This window comes from Cinclus cinclus, chromosome 11, assembly GCF_963662255.1.
Source record: "Cinclus cinclus chromosome 11, bCinCin1.1, whole genome shotgun sequence".
NCBI classification, from domain to species: domain Eukaryota; kingdom Metazoa; phylum Chordata; class Aves; order Passeriformes; family Cinclidae; genus Cinclus; species Cinclus cinclus.
The window spans coordinates 6,931,045-6,947,308 of record NC_085056.1 but is presented as its reverse complement, the minus strand read 5'-3'; the positions used below and the strand labels follow the sequence as shown (position 1 = coordinate 6,947,308).

General features: G+C 48.5%; 1 protein-coding gene across 2 annotated transcripts in view; it reads right to left on the bottom strand.

Annotated features, from left to right (window-relative positions):
* Positions 1–9,085, bottom strand: part of PSKH1 (protein serine kinase H1) — a 29,632-nt gene extending 20,547 nt beyond the window's left edge. Inside the window, exons 1-4 of one of the 2 annotated variants that reach the window (XM_062499785.1) lie at positions 9,047–9,085; positions 8,152–8,316; positions 6,021–7,046; positions 4,134–4,270 (exon numbers count right to left, since the gene is read on the bottom strand). In XM_062499785.1, the coding sequence (XP_062355769.1) occupies positions 4,259–4,270; positions 6,021–6,959 (951 nt within the window). In that variant the 5' untranslated portion in view covers positions 6,960–7,046; positions 8,152–8,316; positions 9,047–9,085 and the 3' untranslated portion in view covers positions 4,134–4,258. Of the gene's footprint in view, positions 1–4,133; positions 4,271–6,020; positions 7,047–8,151; positions 8,317–9,046 lie in introns of those variants that run through there. The other variant, XM_062499783.1, reaches the window with a different exon arrangement.
* Between the last annotated feature and the right edge of the window lie 7,179 nt (positions 9,086–16,264).

Below are 16,264 nucleotides of genomic sequence, written 5' to 3'. Positions count from 1 at the left end.
TCTGGACAAACACTTCAGTTCTTGGAGATGGAGCTACACAAACACACCTATCCTCACACCCACTGACTGATCTGGTGCATTAAAAGAAAAGAAAGAGCAGAAGCCAAGAGAAGTCCATTTATTGGACTGGCCTCAGTGTTCTGTGCCTGGCTTGGAGAGGAGCTTTCATCCTGTTCAAGTGCTCCAGCTCTTCAAAGGAGAGCAGAGTGCCCTTTTCAGCAGAGCCCTGCGACTGCAGCTCTCCAACACTCTCGTTGTTCTACTTCAAAATCACCGCTTTCACACAGCCATGTGAAATGCAAAAGCACATTCCTCTGTAAATTGATGGGTTTTTACTTTTTCCAGGCAAAGGGCTCAACAATTTATATAAAAAACAATTCTTCCCTACACAGGAAAAGAAGCCAGCTCTAGTTTTTAGGAAAAAAAAAAAATCTGCTTTACTCTAAGAACAGGACTATTGTAAAACACTTCTACCATCTAATGTGGCTCACAGGAAAAAATAGCAGCTGCTCTAAGTAAAAAGCTCTTTCTTCCCCCAAGAAGGCTAAAAACATGGTCACAGAGACTTCTATGCTCACGCCAGTAAGTAGTGCAAATGTGTCTTAAAATCTTGCCTTCAGCTGCCCCGTCCCTGTTTTCTTTATTACACTATATTCAACAGCTTGGACCATTCAAACTCCAGGGAAAAGAATGGAAAATTGGCCACCCTGCTGCTTTGAAATCTCTCCTCTCTTCTGGCACAGACATCAGAGGCCAAGGTGATGACTGCCCTGCAAAAGCATCTAATGGGTCTAAAGACCATCTTGGCACAGCCACGGAGGACAACACCACGTGTCAGTGTGGCCTTCTGGAGACCCCACAAGGGAGGGATCCTGCTGCATCCAGACCCTCCCAGGCACTGAGCCAACAGAGAACTTCCAGAACAGTCAGGTGGCTTTGCACTGAGCTCCTCTTAGAGCAAAGAACAGCTCTACACTTTGCAAAGGTAAATCTTCAATAAAGGGGGTACCTACCAGCTTTTCTAGCCTTTTGTACATAAAGGACTTTATCTCCTGTATTACAAAAATATATAGGATCAAGGGAGCATTAGAGCAGTGGTGCTTCTCTGTTCCTGGCTATATTTTAAACTAGCTTTGAATGTTCTCCCAAAGACATATTCCAGTCCAAATTCAGAGAAGCCAGTCTGCCTTACTGCCCAACTTAAACAGGAGACATACTACAAGAAGATCACAAAAGTTTTCTCTCTCTCAGGGCAGTTGCTACCCTTTATCCAATTTAATTAGCACATAACATATTACACAAAAATAAATGATATGTAACATTAAAGGTATGAGCTGCAGGAAAACATCTGGACAGATTTCTGGGGCAAACTAAGTATAAAATAGAAAATAAAGCTATTACAGTATGAAATAATTGATTGTTTTCTAAACTGGTATATTTTGATACAGTGGTTGTACTTCTATCATCAAAACAATGAAACACTGATTTTTTTTTTTTATTACATTGGCATATGTAATTAATTTTAAGTGACCAACAAACACACAGGAATCACTCCAGGACTGGCAGCCAGCCAGACCTGCCACAGCATCAATGCAAAACTTATGTACAAAGCCTCATCCAAAGTTTCAGAATGCTTGTCCAATACTGACTGAATTCTCCTGAAAGTGAGAAGGATTATGGAGAGATTTTCTCTCATATGCAAGTATAATTTTTTTCCTCTTACAGGAGACCATTTTCTCTAGTAAAACACAAGCATGCAAGATAGAACAGTCGGTCGCCACTATACATTTCCATCTGCAACTTTTACAGGAAGCAGGTTACCAAGAATAATTACAGTTTCTTTTTGTTGCTTGTGCCTGTTTTAGATTAAGTTTGTGATTTGACAGGAAATCCAATCACAGTCATCATAATTCATGATACAATGACTGATCAGTCCCTCTGGGGCGGGATGGGCGATTCAGCTGCCAGCTCCCAACTGAGTCAGAAGCAGTCTGGGTTCAAGCTCTACCACATTCTCTCTCAAAACACTGAATAAATGCACGAAATTAATACTAAAATTTGAGAAGCCTGTCACCTGTCTCCTCCACTATGTGTCACCAGGGATTTGAGGGATTACAAATCCTCCACAGTCTTTTAACCAGCCCCCACAATGAGGATAATTACAAGGATACTTTGGAAACACTCTGCAGACACGCTTGGGTAAGGATGCATCAGCTTCCCTGGAATGGCTTTATTTTTATCTTGCTTTTTGCCAGGCAGCACAGGTAGTTTGTTTGCTAATGCACTGCCTGCACTCACCGTGCTTCCTGCTTCTGCTATCAGCTGCAGGCAGGAATAACTGCTCAGGGAGAAAGTGGTTTAAGTTTTTACTCACACAGACTGAGTTCGTTGTTATGGGAACACCATTCATGCTACTCATCCAGAGTAACTTGGTTTTCCTGTAACTAAGGGCATTCTTCCAGCCTGAATCTATCCATACAGGATCTGCAGAGTGTACTCAACACTTGCATTTATCTTGGTGCTTTAAACTCCAAGCTAGGGCAGAAGATCATTAAGATTCTGAATGTTCAAGGAGAGAAAAGTAGAAATGCAATGCACATACAATTTGCAAGTCAGGCTTCTCCTCTGACCTTTGGTCATTTTCTCCATCAATGTGTCTTCTATGAATTCATCCAGTTGCTTTCCAAACTCAGGCAACCTTCCAAGGTCCCCAGCCCTTGTTTTCACCCTCTGAATAATCTGTATCACCAGAGACTGTGCAGGTTTGTTAGGGAATTTTCTCCTGCTGGCTTTTAGGCAGAATGGCATAGATTCTTCAATTTTCACTGTTTTTGTGCTTCCCTATGGAACTGACCATGTATTTCACATCTGTGCTCATCAGAAAACTGCTGATCCATTCTAAGGCCACTATCACAACACAGCTGCAAAGTTCCTTCAAGAGATTTTGCTGAGGATTTTGATAAAAAAAAAAACATTGGAAAATCTAAACCACACAAAACTAGATCATCTCTCCAAAGGCTGCTAAGTCCCTTGCAGAGCTCCTACAGACTTGCAATGCCAAACTTCCATCATATATCACGCATGTTTCTCCTATGAATGCATCCACTAGCACCATTATTTAGAACAAGCTTTTTTGGTTGATTAAGACATGTTCCCATAGCAGCACACACCAACCTCACCCACTGTGAGCATACCACAAAAAGCTGATTCTGTTCTATGAATAGGAGAACAGCCCATGAGAGAAACGATCTGCCCAGATGAGACATCAAAATCAGAACAATCCATATACCTTAGCTAACTTTCCCAATTTAACCACAGCATACATTATCTTCCACTTATTCCATCAAGTTTCCCAGGTGTGTAAAGCAACATAAAAGTACTGGTATTCAACAGAAGGAGAAGCTTTGAAACAGAGCCAGAGCCTGTCCTAGCAGGATAATGATGGTCCGATCTTCAATTCTGCACTTTCAAATTCAAAGGAAACTAAGAATGGAATTCCAGCTTTATTCCTCAGTCAACTTTCTAAGCTACAAAGAGATCCCAGAAATCAGCTTTAACTCCAAGATTTCAATTAAAAATTAAATTAAATAATTATGTCCAAACATTCTTTTTACTAAGTTATAACAAAACAAGTGAAAAAGAATGATTCTGCAGCAGGCTGCATTCAAAACAGTGTCAATAGCCCACCTAACCCTTACTCAAGATACTCAGGAAAAAAAGCACACCCAATTACAAAGCCAGCTGTCCTTCCTTCCTCATCCTAGCCGTTACTCCAAGCAGTTCAAAAAGTATAGAAAGAGATACAAGAGATAATCAGAGCAGTGATTTCAGCAGTACCTGAATAACCTATTGTGGGAGACCTCTCCTACTGATCTGCTAATGGCCTCTTCAAATAGACCTCACACTCCAGAACAGGAGATGGGGTAAGAGGGTCCCAGTCAGAAAGCAATTACAGTAGCTGGACTTGAGATCACTTGTTTTTCCAAGAAAATGGAGCTGCTTCTCAGGTCAGCATGCATCTTGGCTTTTGTCCCTCTTTCAATACAGCTTTGTCCTCTGTGACCAGGTTTTGGGGTCAGATTTTCAAAAAGCAGGGCTCTGCACCGACACTCAGGGCACTGCTGCTGCCATGGTGCAGCTTGAAGACAGCTCCCTTCTTCCCCACTGGAACTTGTCTGAGCCACACAGCTCAAGCTGTCAGCCCTGGGCACTGTAGTTCACAGGCTTCTTTCAACATTTCCTCTTCTGTTTCTGATCCTCAACTTTCAGACTACAGAGAAGAAAAGCAGTTGTTCCCATGAAACCTCTGCTCCTGCATCCATCCAAGACAAATGCTTTCAGCAATGCACTCGAGTATTCTGCCCACTCCTACTCCAAAGAAACCAGGACTTAGAGCTCCTGACATTCCCATTAGTCTGACAAACTTATCAATACCCTCATTTCTGATATCTTCCCACTTCTTCCAGTGTAATACAAAAAGAAGAAGAGCTATTGTCTGTGAATATCAAAAACTTGGAAGCATTTAAGAACCCAGAAGATGGCTTTAAGAGTGCTGGCAAGATTGTGGGAAACACAGCAGACACCTTTACACCTCTGGCTCACTTTGTTTTCTCCTACAATTTATTCACAAAATGAGCAGCCTCTTTACTGTATCTCCTGCCAATACCTGCCTACAGTCAAGCACAGTGCAATTTAGGGGCATAGGCTTAATTACACTGGTAAATTAAAGCATCCATTTTTCCCAGCTCTAGAGGAACAAAGCATCCAGGCAACAGATACAGGCTGCTAGCTGATACATATTTGCTTTCCAAGCAGTAAAGCACTGACAGCTTTCCAAAACAACCACACACGTCACACACAGTATCCATAACAGCTTCCTAAACTGTATAATTTGTTGGGGCATAACAAGTAAAATGCCTCAGGCTTGTGCACAGACACTTTCAAAATAGAGAGTTTAATGCTTTCTCAGTGGCACATGTGCTATCTCTGCATGTACAACCAACAAGTCTCCAGTGGCCTAATTGCAATTCACAGTATTTCTCAAAACCAGTCCATTCTGGCACAAGGAACAGTGGACATCAGAGTAAATTACCCAGAGAACCTTCAATACACTCAATTCTCTCTCTCCAGATTGCCTATGGCTGCACTGAGTTTGATGAGACCCCCGTCAAATGTTATTTTTTTTGGAGGAAGGGCCCTAATCTGTTCACTCATCCTTCAAACAGAAGCCAGGCCATGCCTCTGGTTATTCACACAGCCTTTCTACACATGCTTTTCAGCTCTGCATTTTTATCCAGAGAACACAGACCTGCTCACGGTAGTCAAGGGCACGGCAAAGACATGACAATAGCAACACTCATTCCTAGTATCAACAGGGTTTTGATCAGAAGTGTGAAGATGTTATTTAAAAGTGTTTAACTTCAAATTGTTTCTTCTGAAGAGCAAGCAGCACCTTCAGGCCCCACTATCATTTGCAGAATTCCTAAAAATTATCCCTCAAGACTCTTCTTTCCATACTTATGTATGAAAACTGTCTTTCAATCCTTCATTTTCTCACATATCAAGCTCAGGAAGAAATGCAGATCAATTTCTAAAATAATCCCATCTCCGGATGGAAGAGGCAAGTGCCCCTTGCCTGCCATAACCCTGTCTTTTTTTCCATATTACACTTGGATTTGTGTCAGAAATCAGACTAGTGATACATGTACCACATTTCAAACACTCTGGCACAAATTTCACCTGCAAAGACTCTAACAGTAGCTTACCACAGTCAAGGTCCCCCCCAGTTAGAAACTCACAAGCATCCCAGTTCTGCTCTACAGCAAATTTCCTCTTTCTGTGCACACATTTTTTTAAAGGAGCTCGCTATGCTCTGGGAGCAGACAGAAAACAGGAAAGGATTTTAAAAGCCACAAACACAGAGTTTTTTACCCCTGGTAATGTTACCACGCACACGACAGCCAGCTTTTGATCATCACAAAGACACACCTAGGGATTTGACTTCCCCTCACCACACTCACCTCGCCTGAGTAACTGTACTTTCCCTTCAGGATCTGCCGGTACAGGCGGGTGCGGTTGTCATCTTCAAAGGGCATCGTGCCACTGAGGAGAATGTACGAGATCACCCCCAGCGCCCACATGTCCACGGAATTCGTGTAGGGCTTCCTGACCAGGATCTCGGGAGCAATGTACTCCGGGGTCCCACACGTGGTTTTCATCAGGCAGTCATCTCCCTTCTTCCGCGCGCTCGCCAGCCCGAAGTCCGTGATCATGATCTTGGAATCCGTTCCGGGGTGGTAGTACAGCAGGTTCTCCGGCTTCAAGTCCCGGTGGGTGATGCCCAGAGTGTGCAGGTACCTCACCCCATCCAGCACCATCTGCAGCACCCGCGTGGCGTCCCTCTCGGTGAAGGAGCCCTTGGCGATGATGCGGTCGAAGAGCTCACCGCCGGTGGCCAGCTCCATGACCATGTACACGCGGTCCTGGGTCTCGAACACCTCGATGAGCTGGATGATGTTGGTGTGGCGCACGCGCCGCAGGACGCTCAGCTCCGACTCGCACACCTCCCGCCCCTCCCGGTACTTGGTCTCGATCATCTTGATGGCGTAGGGCTGCTTGGTGGCCTTGTGCTCCACCCGCACCACACGGCTGAAGCTGCCCCTCCCGATCAGCGCTTTGATGTCGTACTTGGCCGTCACTCGGGGATCGAACTTGGCGCGGTACTTGGCCACTTTGTTCTTGCGGGGCTCGGGCTGGTGGGTGGGCAGGGGGTTCCCGGGATAGGGGTTGGTGTGATGAGGAGGGGAGGTAGAGCCAGCTTTGATGACAGCCCCGCAGTCATCTTTGATGAAATGCTTGTATATGTCACTGTGGCCCGTGTAAGGTTCGACTTTTTTAACCAGGTCTAGCTGCACATCTTTGGGGGGCTCGGGAAGCACTTTGCTTGTCCCGCAGCCCATCACTGACTGGTGTTAATTCCCTATCAAGGCATGTTCCCAGGGGAGCATCAGCAGCAACCACGTCCGGGACGATTCCCACATTTGAATCTTAGAAAAAGAACGGGAAGAAACAAATAAAGAGGAATCAAGCCAGTAAAGATTTGAACTGAGGGAAAAATCAAAACAATAGGGCCATGCTATCACAAACTGAGGATATGGGATTTTCTCTTCTCTTCTCTCTACTACAGAACATGCACAATGCTCTGCTGCTTTCACCACAAGGAAATGAAGGCAGTGCCTACAAACACCCAGTCATGGTCAGAACAGAAGTGTCCATGGAAATCACACAATATCTCTTTATTAGGGATCATTTGTTTTCTGCTCCCTGCTGAGCACTGATTCAGTCACAGAGCAGTTGAGGCTGCGTAAGACTTCTGGAGGTCTTTTTGTCCAGACACAATTGCTTAGTAAAAATCAAATAAAGGAAAAAATCAAGCATTTTCATTAGTTTTGTTAGATCTGCTTAACTTCCTCAGTCAGCAGCCAATCCAAACCCTATAGTTTGAGTCTGCTCACCAGAAGGTCCACAGAGTACCTCAGCAATTTGTTCACTTAACACATCTTCCCAAGATTTTCTTTATACTGAATTTGTACACTTTCTTAAACCTCTCACTACTTTGCTGCTGGTGATCAGTGGAACAGAAGAGGTAGGGAATATGGAGTCAGAGGTACACTGGTTTTAAGGTGCATTTTACCAATGAACTTGCTGCAGCCCCTGCTAAAAGGAAGATGTTCACTTGCCCAGAGCAGCTTTTAGTCAGTAAGTCCCTCATCCTCCAAACCCTGAGAAATCAAGGTGGGCTTTCATTTTTGCTCTATTTTACATCTTTAGGCACCAACTGGCACTTCTGGCTTTCCATACAGAGCTGTATGCCTGTAAGAAGTGGAATTCCTACCAGCTGTTCCAGACTAGGAGCTCTTGCTCATCACACTGTATCCCAACAAATCCAAACCAGCTGCACTTGGGCAAGTCTTTATGTGTTGATTACAACAGTATGATGATCAGGAGATGGGGAAGCCACCTGTAGCTCTGGCAGTCACTGGGCAGTTTCACATCTGCCCTTTCTGACTCAGAGTCCATCAACATGTGCCTGAGCCTTCACAGGAGGCTACAGAAAACCACCAGCCTTGAAAATGTGATTTTAGGTCTTACCATCACCAGGTGTATCTTCACTCACACACCACCTCTCCAAGCAACTGCTCAGCATGAACAGCAGAAAAGGAATCCCAGCAGGGGTCTTCCATTGGGAGAAGCAAGTGGAGAAATAATAAATGTTTTAAAGGGACACCTGGAAGAAGTTCAGACTCTTCATCCAACCTGGAAAGAAAACCAGGCTTTAGTAAAGAATCAGTTTTATAATGGAACAGCATCAAAGTAACTTCTCAAGGGAGAAGATCCCTTCTGGCAGTACCCTGATGTCAAACAACCCAGCCATGCACAGACATCCCTGCAGTAGGGTGCAGGCAGTAGAAATAAAAAACAACTTCACAGAAAGCTTAGCTGACTTTTAGCAAGCACTGCTCTGGAGGTGGGGCTTCATTCAGATTAAAGCACCATGATAAAAAATTCAGAGCTCTGGCTAGTCCTGAATAATGCCTCCCATGGACAGTCTTCCCAGCATAATTGAACCTTAAAGCATATTAAGTCAACAGAGAAGTTGAATGAGAGCATCCATAAACAGGATTATTACAGAGCAATTCAACATGCAGAGAAGGTTTACACATTGTGTAAAACATCCCACCTATAAATAAAACTAAACAAAAGGATCAAACACTTGAAAATACTATCTATAAATCCATTAATGGCATTAACTGAGATCTGGCAGCAACTCCAGCATGTCAGTGGCTCTTCCTTGTACACTTCAGTGTTCCAGTGAAGGCTACAGAATCCCAGAGCTGCACACCAGAGTCAGCAACAAAATGCTTAACTGAACATACATGCTCCTGTGTAGTAATCACCAACTACGTGGGGAAAGAAATTAAGGTAAATTACAAGCATTACAAGCTCACCCAGTGGAAAATCACATACTTGACAGATGGAAAACTACCTGAACTACAGCTGGAAGTGGTGGGAAGGAACATGGGATTTATGCTTTTCCCCTCGGAGATACTCAGAAGGCGAGGAGCTGAAACACATCTCAAATGTGCCTCTCGCTGCCTGACATAAACCTGACATTTCCATTGCGAGCTTCTGGTGGATTTCGGAGAGGAAACCCGGGGCAACGGCTGCTGTAGCACCGCAGGCAGCTCTGCCGGAGCCAGGGGCTGGCCAGAATCAGCCAAACCAACCGGGGTTCCCAAAACTGCTTGTTTTCAGAACTCATCCAAACCCAGGCCTTTTGTCGCTACACTGGAAAGGGGACCCAGGGCCGGGTCGATGTCGGGAGCTGGTCGCGCAGTAGGTTCGGGTCCAGGCCTGGGAAGCACCGGGCCCGCCCCACTGAAGGGACACTCCGGGAGCGGGCAGGGCTCCCTCTCCGGCCCGCCCGTCCCCGCGGCCCAGCGCCCCGGCAGCAGCAGGGCTGAGGCGCCAGGGCCCGCCGCGCCCGCGCCTCCCGGGCCGCCCCACCGCCGCCCCCGGAGGGAGGGGAAGGGAGGGGAGGGGAGGGGAGCCGGTGCCGGTGCCGGTGCCGGGGCCGGGCCAGGCGGTCCCGGGGGTGCCGATCCCGGACTCACCTCGGCCCGCTCCGGCCGCGGCGCGGCACCGCCTCCTGACGTCATCACCGCGCGCCGGGGACACCCGAGGGGCGGGGACACCGCCCGCGGCGATTGGCGGAAGGGGCGGGGGGCGGGGCCGAGGCGCGGGGAGGGCGGGGGCGCTTTACCGCCCCCTGCCGGGGCCGCCGGGAGCCCCCGCGGTGTCACTGCATCCCCCAGGGCCTCACTGCATCCCCCGGGGTGTCACTGCATCCTCCGGGGTGTCACTGCATCCCCCGCGGTGTCACTGCATCCCCCAGGGCCTCACTGCATCCCACAGGGTGTCACTGCATCCCCCGCGGTGTCACTGCATCCCCCGGGGCCTCACTGCATCCCCCAGGGCCTCACTGCATCCCACAGGGTGTCACTGCATCCTCCGGGGTGTCACTGCATCCCACAGGGTGTCACTGCATCCCCCGCGGTGTCACTGCATCCCCCGCGGTGTCACTGCATCCCCCGGGGCCTCACTGCATCCCACAGGGCCTCACTGCATCCCCCAGGGCCTCACTGCATCCCCCGGGGTGTCACTGCATCCTCCGGGGTGTCACTGCATCCCACAGGGTGTCACTGCATCCCCCGCGGTGTCACTGCATCCCCTGGGGCCCCACTGCATCCCCCGGGGTGTCACTGCATCCCCCAGGGCCTCACTGCATCCCACAGGGTGTCACTGCATCCCACAGGGTGTCACTGCATCCCCCGGGGTGTCACTGAGCCCCGCTTGGGACCCCTCAGGGTCCTGGGACCCCTCAGGGTTCTGGGACCCCTCAGGGCTCTGGCTGTGAAAAACGAGATTTGGGATTTGGAATTTTTTAGAAGTTTAGTAAGGAAAAAAAAAAAAAAAAAAGAAAAACAAACCAGCACTGGGGTGCTCATGGCGTTTGGCCAAAAAGCACATCGGTTAATTCGGACAGTGTGGTCTATATACTGTTACATTACTGATGTACATACACGTTCATGTGCTTCATACATTTTTCAGACATTCTTGTGAGTTTTTGATGTTTCAGGAACTCTGGCTTGTTTTCTTTACACTCTTAGCTTTTCTGCATGACATCCTGTGAGATATGTTTTATTTCTTTATTTCTTCTGTGTCTCCATCCTGTTGTTCCACATCCTCCAATAAGGAGTTAACAAATTCTTCTACGATTCTTCTCTGGTGCTCTGCTTTTGTCACTGTTATCTCTTGGAGAGGTCATTCAGCAGATGTGGGAACCAACATAATTGTTTCCCACCACTCTCTCATTTAACATTCCGTGTTTTGCCAAGGCCTATGATATGATACGTTTATCACACCACTATTGCTATAAACTATATGGTACATACTTAAACTAATAGATTATGTTATACTAATGAATAGCTAAATAGAGTTATACATTGTACTATATCTAGATATTAAATACCAGCATGCAAAAGATAATACATAAATGTGAAAGCCAAAATTACATTGTAGTTTTTAACATGGGGCTCCTAAGCCCCATCCCAGACTCCTCAGGTCCAGGACCCCTCGGCCCCATGGGCCCCTGGAACTCCTCACCCAATGGACCCCAGGGCCCCCCTCAACCCCCAGGACCCTGCTGTTACCCACAAAGTCAGGTTTGTGCCTTGGCGTGCACTGAGCTGATAATAACACACTTCAGAGAGACACTGATTGTTTATTTCAGAGCTGCCCCGGCCTGGGTGCTCGGTGTTATTTCACCAGTCCAGCACACCCCACTGGACTTTCTGTGCCATTATTTACACAGAGAAGTTCAGGGTTAGTAATTTCCTGAGCACAGCCCCTCTATTAAGAGTGGCTAGTAATTTCCATAGAAATCACAGAACTCCAACTAACTTCTGCTGAGGGGAAGGTTCTTCACCTGGGCAGGGTCTTTTTGACCCATAGCATGATTTTTAGTGTTACAATGAAGATAGCTCAGCTCTAGGATACACGGACAGGGAGCATTTTGCCAATTTAGCAATGTTTACATAGGCAAACATCAACATCTTAGGTTATTACATCCCTAAATCTTGTTAGTTCCAATATATGCTTGAATGAGGGAGCTGGCTGCTGCCTGTTCCACTGATTAGGTTTGAAAGTGTACAAAGGTCTTACATCAAAGAACATCCTGCCTCAAGATAATACTGACATATTCCACATTTTGCAACTCAGCCCTGTGGGCTGAGCCAGTGGTCAGGCCGGTGGCTCCTGGCAGGGACAATGTTCCTGCTCCCCATGCTCCTGCCTTGGAAGAGTGGCCACAGTGCCTTCTCTTTGGAGCCAAATCCAGCTCTGACAGCTCTCCAGCAGCGCCTTGGAGCCCGCAGCCCATGGAGCAGCTCCGAGGGCTCCCCACTGGGCTGCGGGACTCTGGAAAAACATTCTCTTTGCAAGAGAATTGTCCGGAAGCATTGGTCCTTTTCCTTGGCAGGGAAAAACTGGTCCCTGTGGGATAGCTAGAAGCTATTCTGCACAGCAGAATAACGAGGCACATTCCTTTCTCCTTTCTTTGCCCCAGCTACAAAGTGCCACAAAACCCACAAAATTTGCTTGGTAACTGCTTGTGGACTTTCTTCCTCATACCCTTTCCTCATCCTCAAACAAAGCACTCCACATCCCAGCCCTGGGTGACCTGAAAGCAGAGAGACGAGGGATGACACCTCGCAGGGATGCTGACGGCACTCCTTTCCCTTGGGGGCATACAAGCGCAGTGCTGCCAGGCTTGTTTTCCAGCCTGGCTGTCACATCATTCCCGAGGTGGTTCAGGTGGAGCGGGCCTATTTTGACACTCCTACCATGCTTTTAAAAATAGCTGTGTTTATTTGAATGCTCCTGGGATCTTTGGCTGGTTTAAAGTGATTATTAAGTAATAATGTAGTAAAAGTTGTACCTGCTGATGCACATTATTGTCATCAGCTTCTTCTCTGTGTAATTCCCAACAAAGCATGGAAATGTGTGAGGGTTGAGAAGAGGCTGCCTGGGCTGGAATCGACAGATCTGGTGAGTTGTGCAGTTCTCTGCTAGGGAAACCCCCCAGTTCTTGTTTTCCCACACAGTAATGGTGCTGCTGGTAGGTTTTCAGCCCTCTAATCTCTCCGTTTTCTTTCTGGAGTTGTTTCCACAGCCACGCATCCCCCACACTGTCCCTGAGAGGTGGCTTAACCTGTGTCTGACATGTGAAACCTTGCACGTGTCCCTGTTTAAGTTGATCCTGTTATTTTAGGCTGTTTCTCAAGGTCATCCCAGCTTGGTTCCACCAGCATGTTCATCTCTGTCATCCTGGATGATGGGGGTAGAGCAGTGGGCTGCTTCACCTTGCCCAGGGATTCTCACACAGGGATAAGTGCTCTGCAAGGATGCGGTTTCCCTCAGGGGATGCATCTTCCATTAGTCACTACCTCACAGCTTTGTTTCCTGAACAGCCTCATGGGAACACTGAATGAGGCAGTTCCGAGTCCATCACCGCTGAAAAATGTCAAAGAGCCAACAGGCATCAAACCCTTGGGCCAGAATCGTGGACTTCTTCTGAGAACTTCTGTCAGAGCAGCTCTTGTATTATTTATGCTATGGTGGTGCTCTGAGACCCACTGGAGCCAAGAGAACTTTGCACCAGACATCCAAACACAGCCAACATCCGCCTGGCAAAACATCCAGGGATGAGGCAGGGAGCTGTCTGCTCATCCATGTGATCCACTTCCTGCCAGGTCAAGCACCCCAATGACTTTGGGGTCATTACCTGTAGATCCCTGATGCCTGTTGTTCCATCTAGAGCCTTTCCTGCAGCTACAGCAGGAAGTTTTCTGATCAGGATGAGCACCTTGCTGCTGGGGCCACCAGACCTGAAGCTCTGAGCACTGAGAGGCTCTGCAGCCACTCATCCTGCTAGGCTCTGGGTGCCCAGGCTCCCACCAGCACTGCTCCAGCCAAAAACCAATGGAGTTTTTTCTCCCTCCTCCAAGAGGGGACTGACAACAGTTTTCTGACATGCTCACAAAGCAGTGTTGGGCAGGGTCTATCAGAGGGTTTTCCTGCCAAACATGCTGTTGTCTCCTTGTCGTTTCTTTCTTTGCCTCCTCCCTTCCAAGATGCTGCTCTTCCTGGAGTGGAGCCTCTCCCTGCTCTTCTGTGCTGACCCCTTCAGAAATCCTATGCCAGCTCTGATGCCCAAGACCTACAGCCTGCCTCCAGCCTCATGGGAAGGATTCAGCACTTGAGGCAGGAATGTCTGTGAAAAATCACAGAATCCTGGAATGATTTGTGTTGGAAGGGACCCTTAAAGGTCATCCAGTTCCAAACCTCTTGCCATGGGCAGGGACACCTTCCACCAGACTAGGTTGCTCAAACCCCCGTCCTTGAACACTTCCACAGGTGGGGCAGGCACCACTCCCCTGGTCCTGCAGCCTGGCTGCTCCCTCCTGAGAGCCTTCAGCCCTCTGAAAGGATGGGTTCCCCTAGAGTTTTGTATCTCCTGATTTCCTCTGAGCTGCATCCCTGCCCTGTGTAGCAGCAAGCCTGAGCCTCAGTGGCAATGCCAAGCCAGAGCTCAAGGTTGTCCCAGCAAGGCTGCGCAGAGGTCGTAACAGGAGGATGTTCAATTAAAGCTGCTTAAAAAAGAAATCCAACTTTCCATATGCCTCTCTGGAGAGTAAAACAGCCCCAAAGCTGAGCGCAGATGGGGTGCCAGGCGGGGGACTGAACACAGCCCCAACGGCAGAGGTGACTCTGGCTCAGCTGTTCTCACTGCCTCCAATCCGTGGGGATTGAGGTTGTCTTTTGGTGTTTCCCTATGGAAAATTGGACATTTGGCTCAGCAGAAATCCCCATGCAAACTCGGATAGTGGCCAGCCCTGTGACACAGTGTCCTCCAGGCTATGCTTGTTTTCCAATGCTCCTGCTCCCGCCAGGTTGCCAGAGAAGCTGGAGGTGGTGAAACTGGTGCCTGGTTGGGGATGCCAGACTGGAAAAGTGGCACTGAGGCTATGGAAGGGCAAGGAGACATCCCCCCGTCTGCTGGTGGCCTCCACACCAGTCTATCCAGTTAGAGAAACCTATGTATGTCCCCACAGATGAGGAGTCATTCCCCATCTGGCCCCTTCATCAGGAGGAATTTCTCTGTCTGAAGGAATGGAGGATTCGGCCATCGTGTGGCAGAGGCATTGGGCAGCATGGTGGGAGGCTGGCCCTCATGCCAGTGTGCCACGTGTGCTGTCTCACTCACACAGCCACCTAGAATAATGTCACCATCTGGTTCCAGCTGCCTGGGGACACAAGGACCTCCCTGGCCTCCTTCTGCGATTACAAAAAGTGAATTCAAGCATCAACTCAGCTGGTCTTTATCCCTTCTTTTTTTCTTTCTTTTTTAAAAATAATTTAGGTTTGTCTCTTAGAGAAGAGAGAGGGAGATAATGTCTGCAGAGCATTTAATCTTCTGCCCAAAGAATAGCAGAGAGCAAATTAGGATCTACTCCAATTAATTTGCCTTGATGGGCAAAATCTGGAGAGCGGCCATATCTGGGAATTAAGAACAAAAGCAGGGAGTGTAAAGTAGGTCACCGGAGTTTCGTAACCACGACGAGGGGTTTTCACAGCACGATGGGTGCTCGCTCCAAAGGCTCCCGGTGCCGGGATCCACCAGTCTCATTCCCCACCATCCACTCTTTTTAGCCTGGACTGTTGCTTTAGGATGCTGTGCAGGGAGCCAGCTGTTTGTTCTTGGGACAGGAACCAGGATGCTGTCCCTTCCCACAGCAGGACACGGCTGCAGGACTGTCCCAAACCCTTAGACCCAATGGCAAGACAGATGTTGGCTTAATGTCCCAGTTTTGGAGCACCAGAGTGCTTTCCTGGGGTCAGCACACCCACCCTTGCTGTCACACTGCTGCCCTCAGCCCTGCAGGCACCTCCCTGAAGCAGGATTGGGGTGACAGGTGACACTGGGGTTTGGACAGTGCTTTGCCGTGGACTCTTGCATGTGTGGTGTCACCAAGCAGTGGTGACCCAGAGATCCACCCTTTTCAGCACCCCCAAATCTCAGCCCTGGCTTCGCAGAGCTGTCAGTGCCTCCAGGCTGTGTGGTGACACGGTGACGCCTTTCATCTGCAGGACACACCTGGAAGCACAACCAAAGGTGTGACGTGTGGTGACAAGTGCTGGTGCTCAGGACACGTGGTGACATAGCCAAGGGTCTGTGATGTTTACGGCGACATTTTCTGGGACATGGGACCTTCTGTGGTGTGTCTTCCTGCACACGGGATGAAACGCTTGGAGCGCTTGTTGGGTGTGGGTGGATCTTCCCAGGCTTTGATTCCCGGCTGGATGGAAGCAGCACACGTTGTTGTCTGCAAGTGTCACCGTCGTGGTGGCAGCCTGTCACAGCACCACGTTGGTGACTCTCCATCCCCCCAGCCACCTCCCACGGCCCCGCTGCGGTCCCAGCGCTCCCATCCCCGCGGAGGTGCCGGCGCCCGGCTGGCGTTTATCCTCTTAGCCACCCTGCCGGGATCCGGCACTAATTCACCCTTAAACACAGGATTGTCAGCAACTGGGAAGGAAAGAATCGGCGGATTATCCCCCCGGTGCTGGCGTTAAACACGGG